Here is a 26,692-nt window from a genome sequence, read left to right on the forward strand (position 1 = left end):
CGCCCAGCTAAATTTCTGTATTTTTAGTAGAGACAGGGTTTCACCATGTTAGCCAGGATGGTCTTGATCTCCTGACCTCGTGATCTGCCTGCCTCGGCCTCCCAAAGTGCTGGGATTACTGGTGTGAGCCACTTCACCCGGCACAGATGAGTCTTGTGCCCACCTGCTGTGATCTGCCACACTAAAAGTTGAGTGACTCCAAAGAATCACTTTGCTATAAGAAGTCTTTTTCTTTTCCTTTTTTTTTTTTTTTTTTTTTGACGGAGTCTTACTCTGTCATACAGGTAGGAGTGCAGTGGCACCATCTCAGCAGCTCACTGCAACCTCCACCTCGCAGGTTCAAGCGATTCTCCTGCCTCAGCCTCCCACATAGCTGGGATTACAGGCGCTTGCCACCATGCTCAGCTAATTTTTGTATTTTTAGTAGAAACAGGGTTTTGCTACGTTGGCCAGGCTGGTCTCAAACTCCTGACCTCAAACGATCTGCCCACCTCAGCCTCCCAAAGTGCTGGGACTACAGCCATGAGCCCTGAGCCCAGCTGGAATGGTCTTTTTCTAACCCATGTATTTGCACTTCCCGGTCCTCTTGGGTGCTGGCTGTACCCCAGATACAGGTTGTGCCGCCCAGGGTGTTCTGGATGGGAATGGAATTCACCAACTGTGTGGCCTCCCTCTGCTTACATGTCCTCCTCCTTGTCTTTCCAGATGTTCAAAGGGCCTGAGAAGGATATAGAGTTTATCTACACGGCCCCCTCCTCGGCAGTGTGTGGGGTCTCGCTGGACGTTGGAGGAAAGAAGGAATATCTCATTGCAGGTGTGTATGAGTGGGGCCATCAGCCAGAGGCTCGCACAGAAGTGGGGCTGTTCCTAGATGCGGTCCAGGGCTCGTTTCCCAGGCTCAGAGGGTGGGGAGGCGGAGTAGCTGAGGAACAGTGAGGCAGGGTACGGAGCCCTCTTGGCCGCTTCCCGTCAGAGAATGCTAGTGAATGTTCACTACCTGCCAATTTCCTGGGAAATTTGAGATTGGTGGACAAAAAAAAAGGGAGCATTTTTGCCTTTTGTTCCTAAAAGGGAGGCGAGTGCAGGATGCTGGAGACATGCAAGGCAGAGAAACCCTTTCTGCTGTCGGGAGGGCCAAAAGCTTGCCTAACATCTGTGGATACTACGCACAAGACCTGCTTGACTTATTCATTCATCTGTCTCCTTTTTTTATTGTGGTAAAATAATACGTAACAAAATGTAGCCATGTTAATTAACCATTTTCTTTCTTTCTTTTTTTTTTTTGAGACAGAGTGTCGCTCTGTCGCCCAGGCTGGAGTGCAGTGGTGCGATCTTGGCTTACTGCAACCTCCGCCTCCTGGGTTCAAGTGATTATCCTGCCTCAGCCTCCCGAGTAGTTGGGATTATAGGCACGCACCACCACGCCCAGCTAATTTTTGTATTTTTAGTAGAGACGGGGTTTTACCGTGTTGGTCAGGCTGGTCTCAAACTCCTGACCTCAGGTGATCCACCCACCTTGGCCTCCCAAAGTGGCAGGATTACAGGCGCGAGCCACCGCGCCCGGCCAACCATTTTCAAGTGTACACTTCAGTGGCATTAGATACATTCGCTGTTGTGCAACCATCACCACCATCTATCTCCACATCTTCCCAAACCAAAACTCCGTCCCCGTCAAACACTAACTCCCCCTTCTCTCTTCCCTCAGCCCTTGGCCACCTCCATTTTACTTTCTGTCTCTGTGGATTTGACTGCTCCAGGGGCCTCACATGGGTGGAACCCTGCAGTGTTTGTCCTCTCTGTCTGGCTTATTTCAGTAGCATCATGTTTTCAAGGTTCGTTCACGTTACAGCATACATCAGAATTTCCTTACTCTTTTTTCTGTTTTTGAGACAGAGTCTCGCTCTATTTCCCAGGCTGGAGTGCAATGGCACTATCTCGGCTCACTGCAACCTCCGCTTCCCAGGTTCAAGCGATTCTCCTGCCTCAGCCTCTTAAGTAACTGGGATTATAGACACACGCCACCACACCTGGCTAATTTTTTTTTGTATTTTTAGAACAGACAGGGTTTCACCATGTTGGCCAGGCTGGTCTCCAACTCCTGACCTCAGTTGATCCGCCCACCTCAGCCTCCCAAAGTGCTGGGATTACAGGCGTGAGCCACCACACCCGGCCCAAAATGTCCTTACTTTTTAAGGATGAATAATATTTCATTGTATGAATGTAGCACATTTTGTTTATTGTTGCATCTCTTTGTTTATAGTTTTTTTTTTTTTTTTTTGAGACAAAGTCTTGCTCTGTTTCCCAGGCTGGAGTGCGATCGTGACTCACTGCAACCTCGATCTCCTGGGGTCAAGTGATCCTCTCGCTTCAGCCTCCCAAAGTGCTGAGATCAACTACAGGTGTGTGCCACCACACCCAGCTAATTTTTTTATTTTTTGGTAAAGAAGAAGTCTCACCATGTTGCCCAGGCTGGTCTTGAACTCCGAGGCTCAAGCAATCCTCCTGCCTCAGCCTCCCAAAGTACTGGGATTATAGGCGTGAGCCACTGTGCCCAGCCTATATTTTTATTCCTAAATAAAATTATTTTCCCTTACTTCCTTCTACGGCCTCCTCTGCTTGCCCAGCTAGGCTGAACCACAGGAGGCCAGGACAGGATTCTCAATCTCAGCACTATTAACATTTGGGGATGGACCATTCTTTGTTGTGGGGGCCTACCTTGTACATTATAGGATATTCAGCTGCATCCCTGGCCCCCACCCTCTACATGCCACAGCACCCGCTCCAGTCGCGGGGTCTCTGGACATTGCCACATGTGCCCAGGGGAGGTGGGGTAGATTGCCCCTGCTTGAGAACCACTGGGCTCAAAGAGCTTTCTGCAGTGATGGAAGCGGTCTCTGCACCATCCAGTCCAGCAGCCCCCAGCCTTGTGGCTCGTGAGCACCCAAGATATGGCTAGTGCAGCCGAGGAGCTGAATTTTAAATTTTATTTCATTTCAAGTAATTTTAGTGTAAATGTAAACAGCCACATGTGGCTGGCAGCCGCAGTCTAGCATGGCACTGACTCAGCCAGTTAAGGAACATTATTCCCCTCCTCCCTGGGGAAGTAGGAATCTGATCACAAACTTAAGAAAAAAAGAATAGACAAGGCCTGGTGCAGTGGCTCATGCCTGTAATCCCAGCAATTTAGGAGGCTGAGGCGGGCGGATTGCTTGAGGTCAGGAGTTCAAGACCAGCCTTGCCAACATGGTAAAACCCTGTCTGTACTAAAAATACAAAAATTAGCTGGGCGTGGTGGCAAGTGCCTGTAGTCCCAGCTACTCAGGAGGCTGAGGCACGAGAATCATTTGAACCCAGGAGGCGGAGATTGCAGCAAGCTGAGATCACGCCACTGTACTCCAGCCTGGGTGACTGAGCAAGACCCCATCTCACAAAAAAAAAAAGAGAAAAGAAAAAAGAGAAGAGACAAGACAACTCCCCTAGCCTGGTACTATATTTTGTTCCAAAAGGCAACTGTAATCATAAACATATACTCCAAATCCAAATATCCATGATTGGGAGATTTTCTTCTGGTTTGGGTGACATGTACTTTTTTCCCTTCTAAAAATCAACGTGTGCTTAGTGGGCACCTGTTAGGTGCCCAGCCCCGTGTTAGGGACAATGGGAGATTCCCATGGTGAGATCCTTGGCTCTGGTCATCATGGAGCACACAGATGTTCCAACTGGGGAGACTGGAAAAGAAAGAGAAAATAGACAGATTTTGCTTGTGGAGAATTGTGAATAGTAAGTGAATGCTTAGAAGGTGCAAAAGGGGCCGGGCGAGGTGGCTCACGCCTGTAATCCCAGCACTTTGGGAGGCCGAGACGGGCAGATCATGAGGTCAGGAGATTGAGACCATCCTGGCTAACACGGTGAAACCCCGTTTCCACTAAAAATACAAAAAAAAAAATTAGCCGGCTGTGGTGCCAGGCGCCTGTAGTCCCAGCTACTCAGGAGGCTGAGGCAGGAGAATGGCGTGAACCCGGGAGGCGGAACTTGTAGTGAGCCGAGATCGTGCCACTGCACTCCAGCCTGGGCGACAGAGCGAGACTCCATCTCAAAAAAAAAAAAAAAAAGAAGGTGCAAAAGGAAGAGAGACTCTCACAGGTCCAAGGGTCTAGACAGACTTGCTGCTGGAAGAAGGTGGTGTCCTTGCCTATGGATGGGGAGGAGGTCATTGCAGGGAGGAAGATGCAGGGGTGTGAGCTGGGCAGGGAAGACTCCTGTTATCTCCCCTTGGGTAAGATCTTCCCTCCCTTCCTTAACATGCTCACAGCTCCTGCTTTGCTGGGTATCTCGGTCATCAAGACTTCTGTCCCTCTCCTTGGGGATAATAGGAGACTTCCCCCCCTTTTAAGATGCATTTCTGGACTTCCTAAAATGTTTTATTATGAGCACTTTTCTTATTCTTATTCCAAGACAGAGGCTCCCTCTGTTGCCCAGGCTGGAATGCAGTGGTGTGATCTTGGCTCACAGCAACCTCTGCCTCCTGGGCAATTCTCGTGCCTCAGCCACCCAAGTAGCTGGGATTACAGGCATGTGCCACCATGCCTGGTAATTTTTGTGTTTTTAGTAGAGATGGGGTTTCGCCATGTTGGCCAGGCTGGTCTCAAACTCCTGGCCTCAAATAATCTACCCGCCTCAGCCTCCCAAAGTGCTGGGATTATAGGCATGAGCCACCATGCCTAGCCATGAGCACTTTTTTTTTTTTTTAACAGCTTTATTGAGATATAAGTCACACTCTATTCAATTTATCCATTAAAAATGTACAATTCGGGCCAGGTATGGTGGCCCATGCCTGTGATCCCAGCACTTTGAAAGGCCAAGGTGGGAGAATTGGTTGAGGCCAGGAGTTTGAGACCAGCCTGGGCAACATGGTGAGACCCTGTCTCAGCAAAAACAAAAATAATTATCCAGGTATGGTAGCATGTGCCTGTAGTCCCAGCTTCTCAGGAGGCTGAGATGGGAGGATCGCTTAAGCCCAGGAGTTTGAGGCCGCAGTGTCATACCACTGCACTCCAGACTAGGTGAGAGCAAGACCTTGTTTAAAAAAAAAAAAATTCTACTATTCAGTGGTTGTTTTTCTTTTTCTTTCTTTTTTTTTTTTTTTGGAGACAGTCTTGTCTATCCGTCCGACTGGAGTACAGTGGCACGATCTTGACTCACTACAATCTCTGCCTCCCGGGTTCAAGTGATTCTCATGCCTCAGCCTCCCAAGTAGCTGGGATTACAGGTGTGTGCCCCCACACCTGGCTAATTTTTTTATTTTTAGTAGATACGGGGTTTCACCATGTTGGCCAGGTTGGTCTTGAACTCCTGACTTCAGGTGATCTGCTCGCCTGGGCCTCCCAAAGTGCTGGGATTACAGGCGTGAGCCACCGCGCCCAGCCTACAATTCAGTGGTTTTAGTTTAGTCACAGAGTTGTGCAACCATCACTACAGTCAAAAAGAAATCCTGTATTGAGCTATTACCCTCCTGACTCCCCTCCCCCTCCCCCAGCCCTAAGCAGCCACTGGTATACTTCCCGTCTCTATAGATTTCTCTATGCTGGGCTTTCCTGGGAACGGAATCATACATGTGACCCTGTGTAACTGGCTTCTTTCGTGTTTCCAAGGGTCATCCATGTTACAGTGTGTATCAGAATTTCATTCCTTTCTATGACTGAGTATTCCACTGTATGGATAGACCACGTTTTGTTTATCCGGTCATCATTTGATGTGCATTTGGGTTGTTGCCACCGTTTGGCCGTTGTGACAAATACTGCAATGAACGTTGGTGTGTGAGATTTTGCAGGGACCTGTTCTCATTTTTCCTGGGTGTATCCCTGGCAGTGGAATTCGTGGGGTGGGGGGTGGTGAGGGGTTGGGTGACTTTAGGTTTAACCATTTGAGGAGCTGGCAGACCGTTTTCCAAAGCAGCTGCACCATTTTACATGCCCAGTATTATCTATGATTTTTACAATAAGAAAAGAAAAATCAAATGGAGAAGGGTAAGGGGACAAAAACCACCTGTGGTGCAAAGATCTTACCAGCTAACTAATGCCCTCAAAAAAGACACAGAGGAGGCAGAAGAGCTGGGGTGGCCGCACAGCAAGCACGGTGGCGCGTGGCAGAGGCATGGTCTGCAGTGTGGCATTCGGGGGCTGCTGCAGCTGTGCACAGAACAGAGCACGGGAGGAAATTTCCCAGCGTGTTAGCATCTGCTGTGTCTCCTTTTCAGTTCTTTCCTGTATTAAACCTTTAAAATTATGGCATTTATTACGTTTGTCATCAGAAAAATAAAATCTGGAGAGACAAGAAAGGAGACAGAATCCCCCGTGGTGCAGGGAACTTACTTCCAGTTTTCTGCATCCTCTGTTTGTTCCTATCCACAGGGAACAGCCTTTAAAGTAAGTCCCAGCCGTCCCAGCTCAGTTTCGTCACACTGCCCTCTAGGGGCTTTCTGGCCAAACTGCAGCGCTGCAGAAGGACTCTTGGGTGCAAAAGTGACCTTGGTCTGAGCCAGCACTGGTGTCCAAACATACCCAGCTGAATCCTCGCCCATGCTGAAGCTCTCTGTTTGTTTTTGTTTTTGTTTGAGATGGAGTCTCTCTCTGTCACCCAGGCTGGAGTGCAGTGGCACAATCTCGGGTCACTGCAATCTCTGCCTCCCGGGTTCAAGCAGTTCTCCTGCCTCAGCCTCCCAAGTAGCTGGGATTACAGGTGCCCAACACCACGCCCAGCTAATTTTTTTTTTTTTTTGAGACAGAGTTTCTCTCTTGTTGCCCAGGCTGGAGTGCAATGGCATGGTCTCGACTCACCACAACCTCTGCCTCCTGGGTTCAAGCGATTCTCCTGCCTCAGCCTTCCAAGTAGCAGGGATTACAGGCATGTGCCACCACGCCTGGCTAATTTTGTATTTTTAGTAGAGACAGGATTTCTCTGTGTTGGCCAGGCTGGTCTCGAACTCCTGACCTCAGGTGATCCGCCCACCTCGGCCTCCCAAAGTGCTGGGATTACAGCCATGAGCCACCATGCCTGGCCTAATTTTTTGTATTTTTAGTAGAGATGGGGTTTCGCCACGTTAGCGAGGCTGGTCTTGAACTCCTGACCTCAGATGATCTGCCCACCTCAGCCTCCCAAAGTGCTGGGATTACAGGTGTGAGCCACCGCACCTGGGTGGCATTAAGTACATTCACAATGTTGTGTAACTATCACTATCTATTTCTAGAAGTTTTTCATCATCCCAAACTGAAACTCTGTCCCCATTAACCAATAATTCCCTGTTCCTCTGTTTGCCCAGCCCCTGACAACCACCTTTCTACTTCGTCTCCGTGAATTTGCCCATTCTAGGCACCTCGTACAGGTAGAGTCATACCTCCTTCCATAGCTGAAGCGTTGCACTTAGCATAATGTCCTGAAGTTCATCCATGTTGTAGCATGGGTCAGATTTTATTTTATTTTATTTATTTATGAGACGGAGGCAACAAAGCCCAGGCTGGAGTAGAGTGGCACGATCTTGGCTCACTGCAACTTCCACCCCCCAGGTTCAAGCGATTTTCCTGCCTCAGCCTCCTGAGTAGCTGAGGTTACAGGCGTGCACCACCACGCCCAGCTAATTTTTGTATTTTTTTAGTAGAGACAGGGTTTCATCATGTTGGTCAGGCTGGTCTTGAACTCTTGACCTCAGGTGATCCGCCTGCCTTGGCTTCCCAAAGTGCTGAAATTACAGGCTTGAGCCACTGCACCCAGCTGGTAGATTTTATTTCTTTTTATGTGCATACATTTTAAAGTTTCCAAAATATGTAATACTCTTCTAAGTTGAATTTTATATATGTTTTCAAATTGTTAACATTTCCATTAACTTTTTAACTCAGATACTACTTAGTATCTCAAGGAGGAGGCACGAGGTTTTGATGAGGACACAGAACTAAAGGTGCCAAGTGCGAACAGTTTCTTGCATAAAGAAAATAAGGAAATGGGCTGACCATAGTGGCTCACACCTGTCATCCTAGCATTTTGGGAGGCTGAGGCAGGAGGATGGCTTGAGGTTAGGAGTTCAAGATCAGCCTGGACGATATAGCAAGACCCTATCTCTACAAAACAGGAAGGGAGGAAGGAAGGAAGGGAGGGAGGGAGGAAGGGGGAGGGAGGCAGGGAAGAAGGGAGGAAGGGAAGGAGGGAGGGAGTGAAGGGAGTCAGGGAGAGAGGGAGAGAGGCAGGGAAGAAAGGAGGGAGGGAAGAAAGGAAGGAAGGAAGGAAGGAAGAGATGAGCTGGGTGTGGTCATGTGCACCTGTAGTCCTAGCTACTTGGGAGGCTGAGGCAGGAAGATCTCTTGAGCTCAGGCATTTGAGGCTGCAGTGAGCTAGGACTGCATCACTGCACTCTAGCCCAGGTGGCAGGGCGGGACCCTATCTCTGTTTTAGAAGAGAAAAAGATAATGAGTAAGTGTCATGAAAAGATGTGAAGAAATACAATGAGATGCCCGAGTGAAGGCTCTGAAAACACCTGCTCGAGTTCGAGTGTGTGCTCTGACACCTGACTAGTTAATGTCCTTGGCCAAGTAACTTTACCTGTCTGTGCCTCCCATGCCGATCTGCACGTGGGGGATGATGACAGTAGTATCTGCCCCACGAGGGGTTGTTGAGAGGATGAAAGTGGGAGTAGGAGACCAGAAATGATGATCACAGAGATGCTGGTTATCTTGGTCAGGCCTCACTCAAGGGTAGCTGATAATTTTATGTCTTACACTGGGGATGACAGTGACCCATACACGCAGCACAGCACTGCATGAAAAGCTGGTGAGTCAATACAGAGTCATACTGAAGGTCTAAGGAGGGCTAGGGTAGCCTGTAGCAGAATGAGCGTGAAGGCTCTGCTGAAAGGGCATTGCTCCCTGGACCTGTGGCGGGATCCTCGGTAGAAAGCTGACATTGAAAGATTTTGAAGAGCTTTAGTTAAAAAGTTAAAAACAGCCCAGCACAGTGGCTGACGCCTGTGATCCTAGCACTTTGAGAGGCTGAGGCGAGTGGATCATGAGGTCAGGAGACTGAGACCATCCTGGCTAACACAGTGAAACCCCGTCTCTACTAAAAATACAAAAAATTAGCCAGGCATGGTGGTGGGCGCCTGCAGTCCCAGCTACTTGGGAGGCTGGGGCAGGAGAATCACTTGAACCCGGGAGGCGGAAGTTGCAAGATTGTGCCACTGCACTCTAGCCTGGGCGACAGAGCAAGACTGTCCCCCCACCCAAAAAAAATAAATAAAAAATAAAAATAAACCAATGTTGGCAAGGCTATGGAGTAAAGGGAATGCTTAGGAACGCTTATACGCTGTTGGTGGGAATGTAAATGAGTTCACCCACTGTGGGGCACACTTTGTAGATTTCTCAAAGAACTGAGAAAGCAACTAGCATTTGACCCAGCAATCTCACTGCTGGGTGTATACCCAAAGGAAAATAAATCGTTCAACGGCACTGCACCCGTGTGTTCATTACCGCACTATCTGCAATAGCAAAGACACGGAATCAACCCAAGTGCTCATCAGTGGTGACTTGGATAAAGAAATGTGGTGTATATATACTACGGAATACTACGCAGCCGTGAAAAGGAAGGAACTCATGTCCTTTGCAGCCACACGAGTGCAGCTGGAAACCATTATCCTAAGGGAACTAATGCAAAAACAGAAAACCAAATACCACATGTTCTCACTTAAAAGTGGGAGCTAAACATTGGGTACACATGGTCATAAAAATGTGAACGAGAGACACTAGGGAATGCAAGGAGGTAGGAGGGAGGAAGCCGGGTAAGGGCTGAAAAAATACTACCTATTGGGCGCTATGCCCACTACCTGGGTGATGGATCCGTTCATATTCCAAACCTCAGGGACACACAATGTACCCATGTAACAAATCTGCACATGGACTTCGTGTTTCTAAAAATCAACAAAGATTGTGAGACCTGCCCAGTGGCCAGCTGGCTGTGTATCTTCTCCACCAATGAGGCTGCATTACTTCATCCTCCTCTCCCTGGGAGGGGGAGCAGGGGTGGGGCTGTTAATGGCCACAGGGGCTGACTCACCTCATGGCGAGAGGAACCTCTCTCATCTGACTTCTTTCCCAGCCTTGGTCAGATGACTCCACATTGAATCTGGCATTTATTTCCCGAGGCAGGAACCTAGATCCAGTTTGCCTCGAGTCAGGATAGACCCTTTATCCAGGGGCTAACCAGAAATCACAGGACACAGTGAACCACTCAGCTCTGGCTGGCTGTGGCCAGTGAGTGACCGCATGGCCTGAGCAGGCCACCTCCTCCTGGGCTGATGACTCAGCCTCACGTGTCGAGTCGGGCACCAGGAGACTCATACAGAATTGGCCCTGTAATTTTCTTCTACATTCCTCTTCTCCAAAAGGAAAAATAAACATACAACCCTTTGTTACAAATTTTAATTCCTGGTTTTCTGTAACCAAGACTCCTGCCTCGCTTTTCTCGGAGACAGACATAAGTAGAACATTGCTGCAGATGCTCATGGTGTGTACACCCAACCAAGTCTTAATCAGACCAGAGGGGGTCCTCTCTTCACATTTATACATGACAGCCACGTTCATGTTAGCCCAATAACTAGGACCATTGAAAAGATACAATTTTTTGGCTGGGCACAGTGGATCACTTGAAGTCAGGAGTTCAAGACCAGCCCAGCCAACATGGTGAAACCGTGTCTCTACTAAAAAATACAAAGATTAGCCATGGGTGGTGGCGCATACCTGTAATCCCAATTTTTTAAAGGGAGGCTAAGGCAGGAGAATGCTTGAACCTGGGAGGCGGAGGTTCCAGTGAGTCAAGATGGCACCGCTGCACTCCAGCCTGGGTGACAGAGCAAGACTCCGTCTCCAAAAAAAAAAAAAAGAAAAAATACAATTTTCACTTCATCTCTTCTTCCTGCCATTGCTTATCTCCTGAGGAAGCCAGAATTGGTGGTAAAAGGCCAAAAGAGAAGATGGTAGGAAACGGCAGAATGTGAAGCATATCATTAGAACAAGCACGGGTGTGTCTCATCAGTAAACTTATTGAGCAATTACTATGTGCAGGGAACTGTGGAAACAAAAGGGTTAAGACACAGCCCTTACCCTCTATACTTACTCTCTGATTAAGGAGCGAGATGCAGAAGAAAGGCAAATCTAATAGAAAGTGGGAGTTAATGCTGGTCAAGTGATACATACAGTGGAAATCACCATAGAAGCTGGGAAGCCAGGATAGAGCTTCAGCCTGTCTGTGGTGGCAGGTGCCCAGGCTGGACAGGGAAGGGGCTGCGGTATACCTGTACGGGCGCCAAATGCCAGAATCAACCAGGATACAGGAATGGGTTCCTTTCCATCTGTCTGTTTTGCTCCTTCCTAATCTATTCTGAACTCACAGAAAATAGCTATAGGTCTAGCGGGGAAAGTTATATATCTAATTTTGATTTTTTTTTTTTTTTGAGACGGAGTCTTGCTCTGTTGCCCAGGCTGGAGTGCAATGGCGCGATCTTGGCTCATTGTAACTTCCACCTCCCGGGTTCAAGCGATTCTCCTGCCTCAGCCTCCTGAGTAGCTGGGATTACAGGCATGCACCACCACCCCCAGCTAATTTTTATATTTTTAGTAGAGACGGGGTTTCACCATGTTGGCCAGGTTGGTCTCGAACTCCTGACCTCAAGTGATCCGCCCACCCTGGCCTCCCAAAGTGCTGGGATTACAGGTGTGAGCCACCATGCCCAGCTAGTTTTGAATTGTTTAAGGCCACCCAAACATTTACCTTATGAAGTTATAGGATTTGGAATAAATGTTACAGGAGTAATTCTGCTTTCTCATCCTGTTCCTCACCTGGAATGTCACATAAGTCTAAACGGAGAAAAGGACCCGAAGGTAAAGGAACAGCTAGAACAGGAAGTGCGAGCATAAGAATTCAAACCCAGGGAGCTGGCATAATGAGTGCCCCGTGCCCAGGACAATGGAGGCCACTTGTGTCTGCTTGGAGCCCCAGGCAAGCCATCCGCATTTCCATGGCACAGGGGCGCAGTCGGTGAGCTTGCATTAGTCCTTCGCTGGGCTGTGTTTCTATTAGTGGATCCTCTGAGGCTGGTGCTGTGCCTGAGATCATTAAGTCAGATGCGCTGAAACTTTGTCAAACAAAAGTGCTTAGGGCACAGCCTGAGGCTCTGTCTGCTTCTCAAGGAATTGCCCATCAGTCTCTGCCAGGCGTGGGTGCTCATCACTGACACCTGTGTCTCTTCACAAGGGGCTGTTGTAGCAGGAGGGATGAGGTTTTTTTTGTTTTTGTTTTTGTTTTTTGTTTTGTTTTGTTTTGTTTTGGAGACAGAGTCTTACTCTGTCACCCAGGCTGGAGTGCAGTGGCTTGATCTTGACTCACTGCAACCTCCGCCTCCTGGGTTCAAGTGATTCTCCTGCCTCAGCCTCCTGAGTAGCTGGGATTACAGGCACCCGCCACCACACCCGGCTAATTTTTTGTATTTTTTAATTTTATGTATTTATTTGAGATAGAGTTTTGCTCTTGTCACTGAGGCTGGAATGTAGTGGCATGACTTCTTCTCGCTGTAACCTCTGCCCACTGGGTTCAAGCGATTCTCCTGCCTCAGCCTCCCGAGTAGCTGGGATTACAGGTACCCACGACCATGCCCAGCTAATTTTTGTATGTGTAGTAGAGACGGGGTTTCACCATGTTGGCCAGACTGGTCGCAAATGCCTGACCTCGAGTGATGTCCCTACCTCAGCCTCCCAAAGTGCTGGGATTACAGCCGTGAGCCACCATGCCCTGCCTGAAAGATTAGTTTTTATTTTATTTATTTTTTATTTATTTTCTTTTTTGAGATGGAGTCTGTCTCTATCGCCCAGGCTGGAGTGCAGTTTGCAATCTCGGCTCACTGCAACCTCCACCTCCCGGGTTCAAGCGATCCTCCTGCCTCAGTCTCCTGAGTAGCTGGGATTACAGGCATGCATCACCACGCCTGGCTATTTCTTTTTGTATTTTTAGTAGAGACGGGGTTTCGCCATGTTGGCCAGGCTGGTCTCGAACTCCTGACCTCAAGTGATCCGCCCACCTCAGCCTCCCAAAGTGCTAGGATTACAGGCATGAGCCATCGCACCTGGCCTGAGGGATGAGTTTTTAAATGACGTCCATAGCTGTCATTAGGTTCTGTCAGCCACTGGAACACACTCCTTTGTTCTTTTCCTCCTGCTTGGAAAACGCCAAGCCTATTGCCAATGTAGTGTCTTCAGCAAAGGAAGGAGGCAGCTGAGTCAGGAGCCGGAAGTACAGAAAGAAGCCACAGCTCATCACGCCTGATGAAGGGAATTCAGAGCAGATTCCTAATTTTCAAAAATTCCATGCTTTGGCTCTTCATAATGGAAAAATGCAGAATTATAAGTTTAAACTCAAATGGGAGAAGCACCTGTGAATTAATATTTTGTGAAAAACAAAACAGGAAACAATATAATCTACATACTGCATGACGTTTTATGTGTGAAGATGCACATAGAAGAGAATATTGGCCGGGCGCAGTGGCTCACACCTGTAATCCCAGCACTTTGGGAAGTCAAGGTGGGAGGATCACTTGAGCTCAGTTCAAGACCAGCCTGGGCAACATGGTGAAACATCGTCTCTATCCTTTTTTTAGAATAAAATTTAATTTAAAAGAATATTGGGGCCAGGCGTGGTGGCTCATGCCTATAATCCTAACACTTTGGGAGGTCAAAGTGGGGGTATTGCTTGAGCACAGAAGTTTAAGACCAGCCTGAGTAACATAGCAAGACCCTGTTTCTACAAAAAAAATATAAAAAATTAGCAGGGTGTAGTGGTTCACACCTATAGTCCCAGCTATTCAGGAGACTGAGACGGGAGGATCGCTTGAGCTTGGGAGGTCAAGGCTGCAGTGAGCTATGATCATACCATTGCACTCTGGCCTGAGCGACAGAGCAAGACTGTCTCAAAATCAATAGTGGAATATTGGAAGGAAATACATCAAAATATTAGCCGTGGGTAATGAAAGTAGGGAATTTTTTTCTTTTCTTTTTTTTTTTTTTAGACGGAGTCTCGCTCTGTCGCCCAGGCCCAGGCTGGAGTGCAGTGGCACCATCTCGGCTCACTGCAACCTCCGCCTCCTGGGTTCACGCCATTCTCCTGCCTCAGCCTCCCAAGTAGCTGGGACTACAGGTGCCCGCCAGCATGCCTGGCTAATTTTTTGTATTTTTAGTAGAGACGGGGGTTTCACCGTGTTAGCCAGGATGGTCTCGATCTCCTGACCTTGTGATCCACCTGCCATGGCCTCCCAAAGTGCTGGGATTATAGGCATGAGCCACCGCCCCTGGCCAGGAAGTTTTTTCTTTGTTTCCTACGTTTAAGTTTCTATCAGTGAACATGCATTATGGCTTTCTTTTTTTTTTCCACTTTTTATTTTTTTGAGACGGAGTCTCGCTGTGTCACCCAAGCTGGAGTTCAGTGGCATGATCTTGGCTCACTGCAACTTCCGCCTCTGGGGTTCAAGAGCAATTCTCCTGCCTCAGCCTCCCAAGTAGCTGGGATTACAGGCGTGTGCCACCACACCTGGCTAATTTTTTGTATTTTAGTAGAGAGGGGGTTTCATCACGTTGGCCAGGCTGGTCTTGAACTCCTGGCCTCAAGAGATCCACCCACCTCAGCCTCCCAAAGTGCTGGGATTACAGGAGTGAGCCACCGTGCCTGGCCACCCATTATGTTTTAACTCAGAATAGACAGTGCACAGGATTGTTGCAACGAAATCCCAGCGCCCCTGCGCCGGGTGGAGGAGCTGGGCAGGAGGAGGACTTGTCCCTCTCCCTGAGCTCGGTGATCCCCGTCTCTCCGCAGGAAAGGCCGAGGGGGACGGCAAGATGCACATCACCCTCTGTGACTTCATCGTGCCCTGGGACACCCTGAGCACCACCCAGAAGAAGAGCCTGAACCACAGGTACCAGATGGGCTGCGAGTGCAAGGTAAGCAGGTCCTGCCTCTGCTGGAGCATCGCCTCCTCCCACTGTCTCCAGATGGACAGCAGGGGTTTTGATCCCTGGCTTTCCAGGGCCTGTTAATCCCCGGCTCCTGATCTAAGACCAGGCTCTGGGAAGGTAGAGTCATCCCAAGAGTAAGGCTGTCTGGCTGGGGACAGAGCCTTTGACCCCTGGTCCCTGGAGAGCCCTGAGGCACATCTCTGACAAGGGATGTCTGGAGGCCGGGCACTGCGGCTCACGCCTGTAATCCCAGCACTTTGGGAGGCCGAGATAGGCGGGTCACTTGAGGTCGGGAGATGGAAATCAGCCTCACCAACATGGCGAAACCCTGTCTCTACAAAAATACAAAAATTAGCCGGGTGAGGTGGCGCACGCCTGTGATCCCAGCAACTTGGGAGGATGAGGCTTAAGAATTGCTTGAATGTGGGAGGTGGAGGTTGCAGTGAGTTGAGATCACACCACTGCACGCCAGCCTGGGTTGACAGAGTGAGACTCTGTCCCAAAAAAAAAAGAGGGGGAAGTCTGGAAGGCTAGGAGATTTGAGAGTAAGAGCATGAATTCAGCTCTGTTACCTGTAGCTTCCAGAAAAAGGAGCTGTATGGGGAGAGAGAATATGGTCCCATGGAGAATTTTCTACAAATGTGCATGTGCAAATGCTTGTGTGGCTTCTGAGAAGGCACTGCAGGCCTTACGCTTTTTCCAACATTCCCGACATTTTCACACCTGGGTTGGTGTCTATGTGGGGTCTGTGTGTTGAGAACACCTGAACACCTGCTCCTCTTAAAATGAGCCCGGAGGTTGTGCCAGGCACAGCTGGAGCAGTGCAGCGCCTAGATGTGGCTGTGGAAGGTGAGATGACCGCCTCCAGGGCTCCCAGGCTGGCTCCTACCCTGTGGGCTCCTAGCACCCTATCCCCACCCTCCCTGCAGGAAGCATTGCTGAGTGCTGGGCACCTCCCACCCTGGGTCACTCCCAATGAGTCTGGGACCAGGAGACTCTGGTGAGGCTGTGGGGATTGGCCTTCCCTGGGGAGCTGCCTGGGGCTGCCCTCCCTCCTGACGGCCGCCAGCCCCTTCTCAGCATGTTCAAAACAGGAATTCTGAACTCATAGTCTCCAGCCACACGTATGTTAAGCGAAACTCCTCTGTGCCCAGCATGAAATCAAAAGCAAGTTTTTCCTTTTTCTTTCCACGGTGGTGAAGGCGGTCATCCTCTTGTAGCCTAGGGTTCCTTGGCCAAATTGCTAGTTGCCGATGACCTCAGGGCTCGGCTTGAGAGCAACACTGGGCTGGAATCTGTCTCCAGGAAACCCAGGCCCTTTTATTGTTGCTGTGTCCCCCAGAGGGCAGGGTCAAGCTGAGGCCATTCTGTCATGCTCAGGAAGGTAGAAGATGGCCCAAAGGGAAGCACACCTGCAGTAGGAGGGGGGGCAGCGGTGGGCGGGGCACAGCTTCCCTGCAGGTTAGACCCCCTCGCAGGCCAGCTGCCTGCCCCTGCAGGAACCGTGGGTCTCGGGAGAGGCTGCCTTCCCTGCACACGACAGGTAGGCACATTGCCGGGTTCTGGACATGCCCCCAGAGCAGCCTCTGCCCACCCCTTCCTGGGTCCCTGACTCCGTCCCCCTCCGTGTGCCCCTCCCCAGATCACGCGCTGCCCCATGATTCCGTGCTACATCTCCTCCCCGGACGAGTGCCTCTGGATGGACTGGGTCACAGAGAAGAACATCAATGGGCACCAGGCCAAGTTCTTCGCCTGCATCAAGAGAAGTGACGGCTCCTGTGCGTGGTACCGCGGCGCGGCGCCCCCCAAGCAGGAGTTTCTCGACATCGAGGACCCATAAGCAGGCCTCCAACAGCCCTGTGGCCAACTGCAAAAAAAGCCTCCAAGGGTTTTGACTGGTCCAGCTCTGACATCCCTTCCTGGAAACAGCATGAATAAAACACTCATCCCATGGGTCCAAATTAATATGATTCTGCTCCCCCCTTCTCCTTTTAGACATGGTTGTGGGTCTGGAGGGAGACGTGGGTCCAAGGTCCTCATCCCATCCTCCCTTTGTCAGGCACTATGTGTCTGGGGCGTCGATCCTTGGGTGCAGGCAGGGCTGGGACACGCAGCTTCCCTCCCAGTCCCTGCCTTGGCACCGTCACAGATGCCGAGCAGGCAGCACTTAGGGATCTCCCAGCTGGGTTAGGGCAGGGCCTGGAAATGTGCATTTTGCAGAAACTTTTGAGGGTCGTTGCAAGACTGTGTAGCAGGCCTACCAGGTCCCTTTCATCTTGAGAGGGACATGGCCCTTGTTTTCTGCAGCTTCCACGCCTCTGGCCCTAGTGTAGCACTCCCTGCCCCTGGCAAGTGCCCCCATCGCCCCGGTGCCCACCATGAGCTCCCAGCACCTGACTCCCCCCACATCCAAGGGCAGCCTGGAACCAGTGGCTAGTTCTTGAAGGAGCCCCATCAATCCTATTAATCCTCAGAATTCCAGTGGGAGCCTCCCTCTGAGCCTTGTAGAAATGGGAGCGAGAAACCCCAGCTGAGCTGCGTTCCAGCCTCAGCTGAGTCTTTTTGGTCTGCGCCCCCCCCGCCCACATGCTCCCCAGCTTGCAGGGGGAATCGGTGAGGTCCTGTCCTGAGGCTGCTGTCTGGGGCCGGTGGCTGCCCTCAAGGTCCCTTCCCGAGCTGCTGCGGTTGCCATTGCTTCTTGCCCGTTCTGGCATCAGGCACCTGGATTGAGTTGTACAGCTTTGCTTTATCCAGGCTTGTGTGCAGGGCCCGGCTGGGCTCCCCATCTGCACATCCTGAGGACAGAAAAAGCTGGGTCTTGCTGTGCCCTCCCAGGCTTAGTGTTGCCTCCCTCAAAGACTGACAGCCGTCGTTCTGCATGGGGCTTTCTGCATGTGACGCCAGCTAAGCATAGTAAGAAGTCCAGCCTAGGAAGGGAAGGATTTTGGAGGTAGGTGGCTTTGGTGACACACTCACTTCTTTCTCAGCCTCCAGGACACTATGGCCTGTTTTAAGAGACATCTTATTTTTCTAAAGGTGAACTCTCAGATGATAGGTGAATCTGAGTTGCAGATATACCAACTTCTGCTTGTATTTCTTAAATGACAAAGATTACCTAGCTAAGAAACTTCCTAGGGAACTAGGGAACCTATGTGTTCACTCAGTGTGGTTTCCTGAAGCCAGTGATATGGGGGTTAGGATAGGAAGAACTTTCTCGGTAATGATAAGGAGAATCTCTTGTTTCCTCCCACCTGTGTTGTAAAGATAAACTGACGATATACAGGCACATTATGTAAACATACACACGCAATGAAACCGAAGCTTGGCGGCCTGGGAGTGGTCTTGTAAAATGCTTCCAAAGCCACCTTAGCCTGTTCTATTCAGCGGCAACCCCAAAGCAGCTGTTAAGACTCCTGACCCCCAAGTGGCATGCAGCCCCCATGCCCACCGGGACCTGGTCAGCACAGATCTTGATGACTTCCCTTTCTAGGGCAGACTGGGAGGGTATCCAGGAATCGGCCCCTGCCCCACGGGCGTTTTCATGCTGTACAGTGACCTAAAGTTGGTAAGATGTCATAATGGACCAGTCCATGTGATTTCAGTATATACAACTCCACCAGACCCCTCCAACCCATATAACACCCCACCCCTGTTCGCTTCCTGTATGGTGATATCATATGTAACATTTACTCCTGTTTCTGCTGATTGTTTTTTTAATGTTTTGGTTTGTTTTTGACATCAGCTGTAATCATTCCTGTGCTGTGTTTTTTATTACCCTTGGTAGGTGTTAGACTTGCACTTTTTTAAAAAAAGGTTTCTGCATCGTGGAAGCATTTGACCCAGAGTGGAACGCGTGGCCTATGCAGGTGGATTCCTTCAGGTCTTTCCTTTGGTTCTTTGAGCATCTTTGCTTTCATTCGTCTCCCGTCTTTGGTTCTCCAGTTCAAATTATTGCAAAGTAAAGGATCTTTGAGTAGGTTCGGTCTGAAAGGTGTGGCCTTTATATTTGATCCACACACGTTGGTCTTTTAACCATGCTGAGCAGAAAACAAAACAGGTTAAGAAGAGCCGGGTGGCAGCTGACAGAGGAAGCCGCTCAAATACCTTTACAGTAAATAGTGGCAATATATATATAGTTTAAGAAGGCTCTCCATTTGGCATCGTTTAATTTATATGTTATGTTCTAAGCACAGCTCTCTTCTCCTATTTTCATCCTGCAAGCAACTCAAAATATTTAAAATAAAGTTTACATTGTAGTTATTTTCAAATCTTTGCTTGATAAGTATTAAGAAATATTGGACTTGCTGCCGTAATTTAAAGCTCTGTTGATTTTGTTTCCGTTTGGATTTTTGGGGGAGGGGAGCACTGTGTTTATGCTGGAATATGAAGTCTGAGACCTTCCGGTGCTGGGAACACACAAGAGTTGTTGAAAGTTGACAAGCAGACTGCGCATGTCTCTGATGCTTTGTATCATTCTTGAGCAATCGCTCGGTCCGTGGACAATAAACAGTATTATCAAAGAGAACGTGGGCTCTCTCCGTGTGGCTGTATCCGATGTTCAGAACGGCCACTTCCTAGCTCAAGAATGGGAATCAGCCTCTGCAAGGAGCCTCTCCTGTCCGGCGGGAGGGGGCGCCCTGTGTCCTCCAGCGAAACAAGGCCAGTGAGCTCTGAGTCAAATATGGGATGCAGACCAGGTGTGGTGGCTCACGCCTGTCATCCCAGCACTTTGGGAGGCCAAGGCGGGTGGATTGTTTGTGCCCAGGAGTTCGAGACTAGCCTGGCCAACTTCGCAAAACCCTGTCTCTGCAAAAAATAGGCGTGGTGGCATGTGCCTGTGGTCCCAGCTACTCAAAAGGCTGAGATAGGAGGATTACTTGAACCTCGGAGGCAGAGGTTGCAGTAAGCTATAATTGCACCACTGCATTCCAGCCTGGGCAAGAGAGTGAGACCCTGTCTCAAAAAAAAAAAAAAAAAGAAAAAAGAAAAGTGCGATGTGGTGGCAGAGATGGGACAGGTAAAAGCAAATGTGGTTTTCTTAGGTGGATGGAGAGGCAGAAGTGTAGGAGAGGGTCCCCTTCATTCAGCACATGCCTCTGGCTTTTTATTATAGAGACACGCAGAGCCATGCACCCGTCTCACAGCTTCGACACTGAGGGCTTCATGGCCAGCTTTAGACCTACACTCAGTCTTCACCCACCCTTCACGAAATTATTTGGAAGAAAAAATTCCAGGCATAAAGCAGTCTCATTTATAAATATTCCAGTACACATATGTTTAAAAAATAAAAACTACTTTTTTTTTTTTTGAGACGGAGTCTCGCTCTGTTACCCAGGCTGGAGTTCAATGGCATGATCTTGGCTCACTGCAACCTCTGCCTCCTGGGTTCAAGTGATTCTCTTGTCTCAACCTCCTGAGTAGCCGGGATTACAGGTGTCCGCCACAACGCCCAGCTAATTTTTGTATTTTTACAAAAATACAAAAAGAGACACGGTTTCACCATGTTGGTCAGGCTGGTCTCGAACTCCTGACCTTGTGATCCGCCCGCCTCGGCCTCCCAAAGTGCTGGGATGACAGGCGTGAGCCACCGTGCCCAGCCAAAAAATAAAAACTACTTTTAAAACCTTTTTCCAGGCCAGGTACGGTGGCTCACCTGTAGTTCCAGCACTTTGGGAGGCCAAGGTGGGTGGATTGCTTGAGCCCAGGAGTTCAAGACCAGCCTCGACAACATGGAGAAACCCCAACTCTACAAAAAATACAAAGATTAGCTGGGTGTGGTGGTGCATGCCTGTAGTCCCAGCTACTCGGGGAGCTGAGGTGGGAGGATCACTTGAGCCCAGGAGGTGGAGGTTGCAGTGAGCTGAGATTGTACCACTGCACTCCAATCTGGGTGACAGAGTGAGATCCTGTGTCAAACAACAACAAAATCCAAAATAGCTATATCACATGTCAGAAACTTACTTAGAATTCATCAATGTCATCAAATATCCAGTCAGTGTTCTAACATCTCTGACTGTCTCATAGATGCTTTTGTGTGGTTTATGGGTTTGAATCAAGACCCAAATAAGATCCATCCATTGCAGTTGGTTGATCTAACTCCTAGGTCTCTCTCTCTCTCTTTTTTTAAATAACTATTTTTTTCCTCCAAGGTCACTTTGAACAGTCAGTTTGAAGCTCCCCCTTCTTTCTTTTTTTTTTTTTTTTTGTTTGTTTTCTTTTTTTGAGACAGAGTCTTGCCCCATTGCCCAGTCTGGAGTGCAGCGGTGTGATCTCAGCTCAGTGCAACCTCTGCCTCGAGAGTAGCTGAGATTACAGGTGTGCACCACCATGCCCGGCAAATTCTTGCATTTTTAATAGAGACGGGGTTTCACTGTGTTGGCTAGGCTGGTCTCACACCCCTGGCCTCAAGTGATCTGCCCACGTTGGCCTCCGGTAAGCCACAGTGCTTGGCCTCCCGGGTCTCTCTTATTCTCCGGGTTGTTTCTCCCTGCCCCCACCCTATCCTCTTGCTGAGAAAGATGTTCCCATCATAATTCAAACTTCAATCAAAAGTCTCATAATGCTTCGCCATATGAACTTTTTTTTAATTTAATTTAATTTTTTTTGAGACGGAGTCTTGATCTGTCACCCAGGCTGGAGTGCAGTGGCGCGATCTCGGCTCACTGCAACCTCCACCTCCCGGGTTCACACCATTCTCCTGCCTCAGCCTCCCAAGTAGCTGGGACTACAGGCACCTGCCACCACGCCCGGCTAATTTTTTCGATGTTTAGTACAGACGAGGTTTCACCATGTTAGCCAGGATGGTCTCGATCTCCTGACCTTGTGATCCGCCCGCCTCGGCCTCCCAAAAGTGCTGGGATTACAGGCATGAGCCACCGCGCCCGGCCATGGACATTCTTCAATGGTGTATTTGAACAGTTAGCTGCCCCCTGGCCCATGTGCATACTTTGTTGTGCAGAATCTGTTATTCCAGGGGCAGCCAGAAGAATCGTGTTTCCTACTGTGTGCAGTTACTGCCCAAAAAGCAAGAACAAACTTACGACATCTGAAGTTTGCTCCAATGTCACATTAAATGTGATCCACTTAATATCTACTGCAGAAATATTTGGATTGTTTCTTCTGTATGTCCAAATATGTAGGGAAAATGGTTGAGTGGTATACTATAATAATAATATCAAAACTTTCCATTTCATACAAATGAACTTACTTGGCATGTGCAGCCCACATTTGGAGTTTTAGTAAGCAGCACGCCAGGTGATTTATACCCTTTTCATATATTTATGCATTTAAGTCAAACTTGACTTAAACTCATTATGGAAAATTTAAAACATATACAAAAATGCAGAGAATGGTATGACCAACTCCATGTGTCTGTGATCTGTTTTCAACAATTATCCATGTTTTGCTGATCTTTGAAAACGATTTAAGATTAGTTTGTAGGCCGGGCGCCATGGCTTACACCTGTAATCCCAGCACTTTGGGAGGGCAAAGCGGGAGGATCACCTGAGTTCAGGAGTTCGAGACCAGCCTGGCCAACATGGCGAAATCTCATGTCTACTAAAAATACAAAAATTAGGCCAGGCACGGTGGCTCACACCTGTAATCCCAGCACTTTGGGAGGCCGAGGCAGGCAGATCACCTGAGGTCAGGCGTTCAAAACCACCCTGGCCAACGTGGTGAAAACCCGTCTCTACTAAAAATACAAAAATTAGCCAGGTGCAGTGGTGGGCGCCTGTAATCCCAGGTACTCGGGAGGCTGATGCAGAATCGCTTGAACCCAGGAGGCGGAGGTTGCAGTGAGCCGAGATCATGCCATTGCGCTCCAGCCTGGGCGACAGAGCGAGACTCCATCTCAAAAACAAAACAAAACAAAAAAATTAGCTGGGCATGCTGGTGCATGCCTGTAGTCCCAGCTACTCAGGAGGCTGAGTCAGGAGAATTGCTTGAACCCAGGCAGCAGAGATTGCGGTGAGCTGAGATCGCACCACTGCACTCCAGCCTGGGCAACAGAGCAAGACTCTGTCTCAAAAAAAAAAAAAAGAAAAGAAAAAAAATCAGTTTGTAGACTCACATATGGGGTAACGACATTGTTAGGGACACAACTAGACACCATTATTTCCTCTCAGTCTTGTTTACCCTGTGGAAGAAAAATGCATGGGGACAGGTGAGGTCAGCCTCAACCCATCAACAGAGGTGTGTGCACCCATGATGGAAAAGCAGCAAGACACCCTGCAAGATCCAATCTGAAGGGACATGGAGCCCGGTGGTGGAGCTGGGGAGCCACCAGGACTGGTTAAAGAACTTTGGAGCTGGCCGGGTGCGGTGACTCCTGCCTGTAATCCCAGCCACTCGGGAGGCCGAGCCAGGAGAATCACTTGAACCCCAGAGGTGGAGGTTGCAATGAGCCAAGATGGAGCCACTGTATTCCAGCCTGGGCGGCAGAGCGAGACTCGATCTCAAAAAAATAAATAAAAATAAATAAAATACTTTGGAGCTGATGGAAGGATTTGAGCCTAGTTATAGGACACATAGTAGCAGTATCTTTTCCCTCCTAATTTTTAATGGATATTTTTACCTGATCTAACTTTAAAAAATAATTAAATCCAAACAGTGGAATTACAATATTTTACTAGCATCAATTTTATGATAGGCAATTTGCTGTGACTATAGATTTTTTTTCTTTTTTTTTTTGAGACAGTCTCGCTCTGTCACCCAGGCTGGAGTGCAGGGGCACAACCTTGGCTTACTGCAATCTCCACCTCCTGGGTTCAAGCGATTCTCATGCCTCAGCCTCCCGAGTAGCTGGGACTACAGGCACCTGCCACCATACCCAGCTAAGTTTTGTATTTTTAGTAGACACGAGGTTTCACCATGTTGGCCAGGATGATCTCGATCTCTTGACCTCATGATCTGCCCTCTCAGCCTCCCAAAGTGCTGGGATTACAGGCATGAGCCACCGCTCCTGGCCACCTTCTAACCATTTTTAAGTGTACAATTCAGTTAATTACACTTACAATGTTTTTATGGCCATCACCACTATTTCCAAAACTTTTTCACCACCCCCCGGAAACTCTGTAACCATTACGCAATAACCCCCCTGTCCTCCTCCTCCTAGCCCCTGGTAACCTCCAGTCTACTTTCTGTCTCTATGGATTTTCCTATTCTAAATATTCTATCATCCTGCATGATTCCACCTATGTTATGTCCAGCTCACTTTGCACGTCTTCAAGGTCCATTGGTATTATAGCATGGATCCATGCTTCCTTCTTTTTCGTGGCTAATACTCCATTGTGTGCATCTATTACATTTTGTTTATCCATTCATCCGTCAGTAGACACTTGAATTGCTTCCGCCTTTTGGCTATCGTGAAGGATGTGGCCATGGACGTGGGTGCGCAAAGATCTGTGTCCCTGCTTTTAATTGGTGTATATACACACACACACTTAGTGTATGTATATAGATATCTATACACTATAGATATATGTAGATATATATCTACTATAGATATATAGAGCCATATATGTATATTCAACATTAACCTACATTAATTCAACATTAATCTTTGAAGGAAAGGACATTAAGCTTGTTTCAAATTCAGCTTCTCTGATTCAGCATATATATATCTAAACTACTATATATTTATATATCTATATATACAGTATATATGTATATACACAATATTATGTATCTTTGTATATATGTAGTATTATGTATAATTATTGCAATACAGGCCGGGCGCGGTGGCTCACGCCTGGAATCCCAGCACTTTGGGGGGCCAAGGAGGGTGGATCACCTAAAGTCAGGGGTTCGAGACCAGCCTGGCCAACATGGTGAAATCTCATCTCTACTAAAAATACAAAAAACTAGCCGGGCATGGTGACGCGACACCTGTAATCTCAGCTACTCGGGAGGCTGAGGCAGAAGAATCCCTTGAATCCGGGAGACGGAGGTTGCAGTGAGCTGAGATGGCGCCACTGCACTCCAGACTGGGTGACAGAGCAAGACTCCGTCTCAAAAATAAATAAATAATAAAATTACAATATAATTATACATAATAGTACACAAAAAAATTGTACTGCAATAATTAAGTCTGGAAGCATAATATATAGATAGTATCTATATCTACATACATAGTATATATGTATATCTATATGTATATACTATGTATATATACTGTGTATATACTATGTATATATACTGTGTATATACTGTGTATATATACTGTGTGTATATACTGTGTGTATATACTGTGTGTATATACTGTGTGTATATACTGTGTGTATATACTGTGTATATACTATGTGTGTATACTATGTATATAGTGTAGACATATATACTATGTCTATACTGTATACATAGTGTATATATACAGTTTATATAGTATGTATAGATAGTATGTATAGCAGTCCTATGTTTTGCTTTTGGAGGAAGCACTGTCCTGTTTTCTGCAGTGACTGCACCATTTTACATGCCTACCAGCAGTGTCTGAGGGTTGGTCCGCTCTAAAGTTATTCTTCCTACACCTCCCAAAGTGGAATTCCAAAACCGCCTTGTTAGACCAGCCTGACAATTTACAATATTCATGGAAAGACACGTCCCAGTATGTTCAAAATTCCAAGGTTAAGATGCCTGGAAGTTATATTAAAAAAATAAAACTGCTGTCTTTGCCGCATCTACTGTGAGAATGAAGACCGTTCCCAGCAACCAACCCGTGGATATTCCAGAAAAGGTCAACATTACTCTAAAGGAACACACAGTTATTGGGAAGGGCCTGAGAGGAACCCTGAGGAAGGACTATATTTATTTATTTATTTATTTATTTATTTATTTATTTATTTTATTTTTTTGAGACAGGGTCTTGCCCTGTCACCCAGGCTGGAGTGCAGTGGTGCGATCTTGGCTCACTGCAACCTCCGCCTCCTGGGTTCAAGCAATTTTCCTGCCTCAGCCTCCCTAGTAGCTGAGACTACAGGCATGCGCCACCACGCCTGGCTAATTTTTGGATTTTTAGTAGAGACATGGTTTCACCATGTTGGCCAGGCTGCTCTCAAACTCCTGGCCTCAAGTGATCCGCCTGCCTCTGCCTCCCAAAGTGTTGGGATTCCAGATGTGAGCCACCGCGCACAGCCTTGAGGAGAGACTTTAATCACATCAATGTAGAACTCAGTCTCCTTGGAAAGGAAAAGAGGCTCCGGGTTGACAAATGGTGGGGAAACTGAAGGGAGCCGGCTGCCGTTGGGACGGTTCATAGTCGTGTACGGAGCATGGTCAAAGGGGTTGCCCTGGGTTCCATTACAAGATGACCTCCGTGGGTGCTCACTTCCCCAGAAACGTCGTTATCCAGGAGAATGGGACTCTTGCTGAAATCTGAAACATCTTGGGTGGAAAATCCATCTGCAGGGTTCGGATGAGGCCAGGTGTTGCTTATTCAGTATCTCAAGCCCAGAATGTCGAATTAATCTTTGAAGGAAACGACATTGAGCTTGTTTCAGTCTTGTTCAAATTCAGCTGCTCTGATTCAGCAAGCAGCAACAGTTAAAAACAAGGATATCAGAAAATGTTGGGGTGCTGTCTACGTCTCCTAAAAAGGAACAGTTCCGCAGGCTGCTGAGGAAGTTCTAAGAGTTGTCCAGCTACAGAAACACGATGTTGGATGA

General features: G+C 48.2%; 1 protein-coding gene and 1 pseudogene across 2 annotated transcripts in view; both read left to right on the forward strand.

Moving 5' to 3' along the window:
* Positions 1-19,560, forward strand: part of TIMP2 (TIMP metallopeptidase inhibitor 2) — a 73,376-nt gene extending 53,816 nt beyond the window's left edge. For both annotated transcript variants that reach the window (XM_019027393.4, XM_019027392.4), the window contains exons 3-5: positions 706-814; positions 14,896-15,020; positions 16,678-19,560. In XM_019027393.4, coding sequence (XP_018882938.4) covers positions 706-814; positions 14,896-15,020; positions 16,678-16,875 — 432 coding nt within the window. In that variant the 3' untranslated portion in view covers positions 16,876-19,560. The remainder of the gene's footprint in view (positions 1-705; positions 815-14,895; positions 15,021-16,677) is intronic.
* A 4,855-nt stretch (positions 19,561-24,415) lies between these two features.
* Positions 24,416-26,692, forward strand: LOC101151790 (large ribosomal subunit protein uL6-like; annotated as a pseudogene).

The sequence above is a fragment of the Gorilla gorilla genome, chromosome 4 (genome assembly GCF_029281585.2).
Source record: "Gorilla gorilla gorilla isolate KB3781 chromosome 4, NHGRI_mGorGor1-v2.1_pri, whole genome shotgun sequence".
Lineage (NCBI taxonomy): Eukaryota > Metazoa > Chordata > Mammalia > Primates > Hominidae > Gorilla > Gorilla gorilla.